General features: G+C 36.0%; 1 protein-coding gene across 6 annotated transcripts in view; it reads left to right on the top strand.

Moving 5' to 3' along the window:
* cep290 (centrosomal protein 290) overlaps positions 1-5,955 on the top strand; it is a 43,527-nt gene that overhangs the window by 436 nt on the left and 37,136 nt on the right. For 5 of the 6 annotated variants that reach the window (XM_085412961.1, XM_085412957.1, XM_085412956.1 and 2 more), the window contains exons 2-10: positions 442-519; positions 728-797; positions 887-933; positions 1,458-1,592; positions 1,927-1,980; positions 2,676-2,822; positions 3,103-3,285; positions 3,663-3,752; positions 5,261-5,383. In XM_085412961.1, the coding sequence (XP_085269087.1) occupies positions 442-519; positions 728-797; positions 887-933; positions 1,458-1,592; positions 1,927-1,980; positions 2,676-2,822; positions 3,103-3,285; positions 3,663-3,752; positions 5,261-5,383 (927 nt within the window). The remainder of the gene's footprint in view (positions 1-441; positions 520-727; positions 798-886; positions 934-1,457; positions 1,593-1,926; positions 1,981-2,675; positions 2,823-3,102; positions 3,286-3,662; positions 3,753-5,260; positions 5,384-5,955) is intronic. The other variant, XM_085412958.1, reaches the window with a different exon arrangement.

The following is a 5,955-nucleotide window of genomic DNA, read 5'->3' as shown; positions in this document are numbered from 1 at the left end:
GTAATGGCCCGTCGATGACATTATGCTATTTACTTCTGGACAAGAAGCAATGTTTTATATTTTTTAATTTGCAAATTCCATCAGCTCACTGAATGTCTGTCTTTGATGGTCGATGGAATAAAGACAGACTATAGTCCTGCTCATATTATTTTGAGTATAGCAATCACTTGATGATTGGTCAACAATTATGTACTTATGTATGCTAAATTTTTCATGCCTTCGGTGACCATTGGATACAACACATAACAATCTAACTTATGCTGAAAGCTCTTGATGAATTTGCCGCATAAGCCTGAGTACTGCGATTGAACCTTGATCAGTCTTTGTACACCTCGTCATATTACACGTATAAATATAGATTGTTTTGGTCTAGGCAGTTGTGTCGTACAAGCATTGGTATTATGAGGTTGAATGACTCTACATTTGACTTTTCCCATGCAGACAGAAGAATGGGGTGTGAAGGATAAAGCTCCAGAGAACATTATTCAAGTCCTCAGGGTGTTTCAATCCCTCCTGAAGGTGTTCAGTTTTATTGTTTTTATATTCTGATCTCTCCCACGCACATCTGTGAACCACCCTACCAACATCTGTAATGTATTTTTAGGAAAGAAGAATATTCATAAAGGAGTCACACTACTGACCTTGGTGCTTTTACCTGTTTATGCATGAAATATTTCCTTTGAAATAATATTTGTTTCTCAACGTCTTCTCTACGTTTCTGTGTTAGATTAGAGATCGAGAACTTTCTGTTGCCTTCGACTTTATCGATGACATTGGTGTAAAACATGCTAGAAAAGGTTAGTATCATATAAAGTTTGTTAGACATTTTTCTTTTTTTGTCTGTGAGGTTAAAAAACAACATCTGCATTATTTTTCTGTGTTTTAGAAAAAGAACTCTTGGCTAAAGTGTCACAGTTGGAACAAGAACAGAAGGTAAAACAAATCTAGTTTATATATATATATATATATTTAAAAACTGTATATGTTATTGCTTACACATTATATATTGGGCATTTTTGTTGATCTGCTGAACTGTTATTTCTTCACATGGTTGAACTCAACCATCATTATGAATGTTTATGTTGTTGATATCACTTTCTATGCTTATTTACGTCCTTTCAGCAGTGCCAACTCTTTCAGCCAATCATTGAACGTAACCCTCCTTATGAAGGGATTTGCTGTAGTGACCCCTAAGAAGATTACAGCTAATTCCTTGCGCACTCACAGAAATTGCTTATCGTTTGGAATTGTTAACCATTTTCAATTTTCCCAGGGTTGTGGATTATCACTACTTATATTCTGGTTGTTTTTATGCCTTAAAACGTGAACAGAATGTTGTTTAACAACTTGGTCATGGAAATGAACACATATGAACAGATGGAGGTAATAAGACACTAAGAGATTTCTTTGTGGGGGTTGTTTGGGTGTGCATCTTGTCTCCTGTTTATACTACTCAGCTCCACAGCACTGTGCAGAACACCGGCTTTATTAGAGATCAGATTTGGCACCTTGAGACCCAGTTGGAGCAAAGGGAGAATGAGGTGACCCAGTTAAAGAAAGAAATGGGGAAGGAAAAGAAAACCAATGAGGAGGTATGAGCACTTTACTTGCCGTAGGTAGACTTGCAAATGTTAGCTTATTAGTTTGCACATGTTATGTTGACAAAGCGCTGGTAAAAAAAAAAAAAAAAATGCTGGTGAAAAGATTGAATGTTACGTTAAACTGAAAATATTTATGTATGGACAAATTTATATACAAAAACAACCAATACAAGAATACGATACAAATGGTTTGACTCATCTGTTGCTTTGCTAATCTTGTTTGACATTGTTTGCTTCCACCTTTCTATCGTTTTCTGATGGTTACAAGGCAACAACAGAACGCTTTCGATGTTTCTACATTGTAAAGTTGGTTTTGTCTTTCTAGTTGGTTGTGCAAGTAGAGAAGGCTGAGGAAGTCATCAAGAAGCTGAAAAGAGAGGTATTTGATAGTTGACATTACACTCGTCATTTCATTTCATCCCTTGTTTAGTTATGATCCATTCGCACTTCATTTAAAACTTTTGTGTATTCATGCTTTACCTTCATTTTTTACTCATTATCTCCTTTTAATCTAGTCTTTTTTTCTGTCTCCATCTGTTCCGTGGTGTAGTTAGAAAAGCTTAAGAGGAAGGTAAGAAACAAAGGTAGTGTAGTTAAGTAAAATGAGGAATAGTTTGTAGGTTTTGTAGCAATATAAAGGTGTACATGAGGCTTTTTTGCATCACAGCTTTTTATAAATGTACATACAAAAAGTGAATAGGATGATGATAAGAAGTATATCATATGCAATATGAGATCCTTAACATAATGGAATTTTAGCAGAATTTAGGGTTTTTTAAAGGGTTTAATTTTTGATTTTTGTGCACAAAGTGAACTTGACTAACCTGATAGATTATAAATTATAACACATTTTATATTTAATATAGCATAAGGTGACACCTTCTAGACTGTGTGTTTTCTTATAAACTATCATAGTAAAATCCATCGCTGTTCAAAGTATACTGAAAAGCAGGACAGGCTTGTATTTCAGGGGCTTCGAAAGTCAATTTAGTGTTTCCATATTTGTGAGTGAGCAGAGGAAATTTTATTTGGTTCATTTTCTGAACTGACGTCTGTGTTGCCGCATCACATCAGAATGAGCAGCTCCAGCAGGATGTGGACTTTTATCGCGGAGAGCTGGACCAGAAAGAGCCTATGTCTTCAAAAGATGAGAATGCTGAGACTCAGAGGAAGCTCAACCTTGCCAACCGCCAGCTTTACCAATGTTTAGAAGACCTGCAGGTACTGAAAATCTGTTTGTTTACTATAAAATCTGGTCAACTAGGCAACAGACTATTTTGTGCCAAGCTTGGCAATGGTGCCATGTATCGGATGCCCAAGGCCATCTTACGCTGCCTCATACATGCAAGATTAGTGCTGTTTGTAATTGTTAATTAAGACCTTTACTGCATATATTTATGGCTTTCATTTTTTTTATTACATACTCTTTGTACTGCTGATTGATGTGTCTTAGACTACGCCCCCTAAAATGATGTTTATTGAATTATATTGTGTTTATTAGCGAGCAGAAGATGAAAACACACATCTGAAGACTGAGAATATGCAGATGCAGAGAAGCCTGGAGGAATCTGTGAAGGAGATGGAGAAGATGACGGATGAGTACAATAAGTTGAAGATTGTGGTGCAGCAGACTGACTCCATTATGGACCAGCTTAGGAAGGAGCGAGATCATACAAAGCTTCAAGTAAGATCCTTCTCTTCCCATATGGAAAAGATATATATAAATCTTATAAAGTTTTTATCTGTCTTGTATGAAACTTGTATGAAAAGCATACAAGAGTGAAAACACATATAAGATCCATTGAAACATTATATAAGGAAACTTGTATGTTTGGTATACTTACTAAAAAAATATATGAAAGTAATGAGAAAGTGGCCACTTTCATGAGTAAATCATATATGTTTTTACTATTTCTTTTCCATATGGGTTCACATACTGTTTTTTTAATGGAGATAAGTTACCTGAATCCATTTATTATGTCACACTCTGCAATTTTTTAAGCTGATAAAATAATGTTTGCGTGCAAGGTACAGAATCATGGCTCCACTTTTTATGTGCAGGTCAGAGAGTTAACAGATAAGATTCATAGCATGACTGAAGAGAACGACCCTATTATGGCAGCTGTCAATGCCAAAGTGGAGGAGTGGAAGGTAAGCATTTAAACTTACTCTCCAAAGGGCAAGTTTTATTTGTTTAGTTTATTTCCTTTAAGCAGGTGCATTCAAGGAAAAACCTGCAACCTTAACCCTTACACCAAGGGGCTTCTGGTGCCTCTGTTAATCTTCACTTCTCCGCTTAAAACAAAGGATCACTGAACATTAATACTAATATTGATTAATACAACATTTACCTATGGGTATCCCTACATATGGGACTAGTCTCTTCACTGCCTCTTCACATAGTTTAAAACTACAACCCAAATTGTAGAAAAGACTTACAAATCTCATTGATCAATGTTTTACTCACAGTAGAACACAGAAAACATATCAAATGGTTAAACTGAGAAAATGTAACACTCGGAAATAAGGCAATTTTGAACATGTTGCAAAATATTAGACAGGCCTATATTTACCACTGTGTAACAGTCATTTTCATAAACATCTGATAATTGAGAAGACCAGTTCCTGGACTCTGGGAAAGTAATATTGTCTCATTTTTCTCTGATAGAGGATTCTAGCTGTTTCACAGTTAACAGCAGTTTATTTTCTCATTTCATAATGAGCCAAATGTTTTTGGCTGGTAAAAAATCGTTCACTCTTTGGAGTCTTCAACTTCAAAGTTATAACAGATGAAGTATGGGGCTTAGCATTGTCTTGCTGAAATGTGCAAGCCCTGTGTTGCTCTATATTTTTTTTAATGCGGTGCTGTCTGTGGGGCTGAAGATCAGAGGCACCCAGTACTGGTATTCAGCCGTCTCTTCTGGATTTCTCCAAATTTTCTGAATCTTTTGATGATGGTATGTGCTGTAGATATTTAAAGTATTTAAACATTTTTCTGACTTCCACAATTTTTTAGACAGACTGGTGAAGATCTTGCCCATCTTTATTTCTGAGAAACTTTGCCTCTATAAGATGCTCTTATAATAGTCTGGTGTCTCACTGACCTGTGGCCAGTTAACCTAGTTAGCTGCAAAATGTCCCTCCAGATGTATCTTTTTGGTACCATTTCAAGTTTTTTGTTGCACTCATCCCACCTTTTTAAACATGTGTGCTGCAATTGAATTCAAAGTGAGTTTCTATTTTTCGGGAAATACTAAAATGTCTAACTTTAAACATTTGATATGTTTTCTGGTGAATGAGATATGGGTATGTGAGCTTTGCAGATTCTGTTTTCATTTAAAGTTTGAACAGCATCCTAGCCTTTTTGAAATTGTGATTGTGAATAAATACTTTAGCTATGAATCTTTCATCTGTTTTATCTGGTTCTTACAGCTGGTACAGTGTTCTCAGGTTTCAAAGTCTCACCTTTACTTTTCCAAGAACACTGCTTGTCAATGTGGCCAGATTGCTCAGTCTTTCTCTTCTCGCACCATTGAACCTTCTTCTTGAAGGCATTGTCCATGTGGGCACCTGCAAATTTCAGTCACTGAGTTCATCACTGAGTTTTGTTAAACTATTCTACAGGACTAACATGAGTTTACTTTTGTTGTTCCTGATAGCTAGTGCTGTCTGGGAAGGACGATGAAATTTTGGTGTACCAGCAGATGATTCGTGACTTGAGGGAAAAGCTGCGTTCAGCACAGCTGGACTTGGACAAAAGCAACATTCTGGCCTTGCAGCAGGTCTGTTCAAAAATAGGGATGAAATAATCTCATTTGTGTATAAACATTTCTGACTTTCATCTCCTGCCATTGTGGTGCACTGAATGTAGGTGATTGTGTAATCATGGCGACAGTTTTGTTTACGTGAACACAAAAACCCGAGCTCAGCATAGGAATGCAACTTTTACCTTATCTTAACCTTCCTCTCGTGTTAGCTTTCTGTTATCATCTCTTATGTTAGCGGGTCGGTTTTGACCCGTGAATTAAATCAGCTATAAAATATACTAAAAACAATAAGTTCTCATCCAATTTGTTTCTCATCTCTTGGTTACCTTGTTAGGCTTCCTTATCCATGAAAATGTTGGTTTTAATACCTTTGGCGTGGGCCTCTGGGTCTTTTTTTGTCACTATACCCCTCGATTTCAATAACAAAAAATTGTAAAATTAACCTCAAGAGAATCATATTAATAAATAAAAGTTTTCTGTGTTACCTGAGTATTACTGAGGGGTATAGGACACACCTCTTAAATAAATCTGTTTTATTGATTTTTTTCATTTTAAGATTAATAACTAAAATGACATCTATGGTGTTA

This window comes from Rhamphochromis longiceps, linkage group LG7 (genome assembly GCF_057381845.1).
Source record: "Rhamphochromis longiceps isolate RC_006_pf linkage group LG7, R_longiceps_female_GT1.1, whole genome shotgun sequence".
Taxonomy (NCBI): Eukaryota; Metazoa; Chordata; class Actinopteri; order Cichliformes; family Cichlidae; genus Rhamphochromis; species Rhamphochromis longiceps.
Note: the sequence above shows the minus strand (reverse complement) of the source record. Positions and strands in the feature narration are given on the sequence as shown.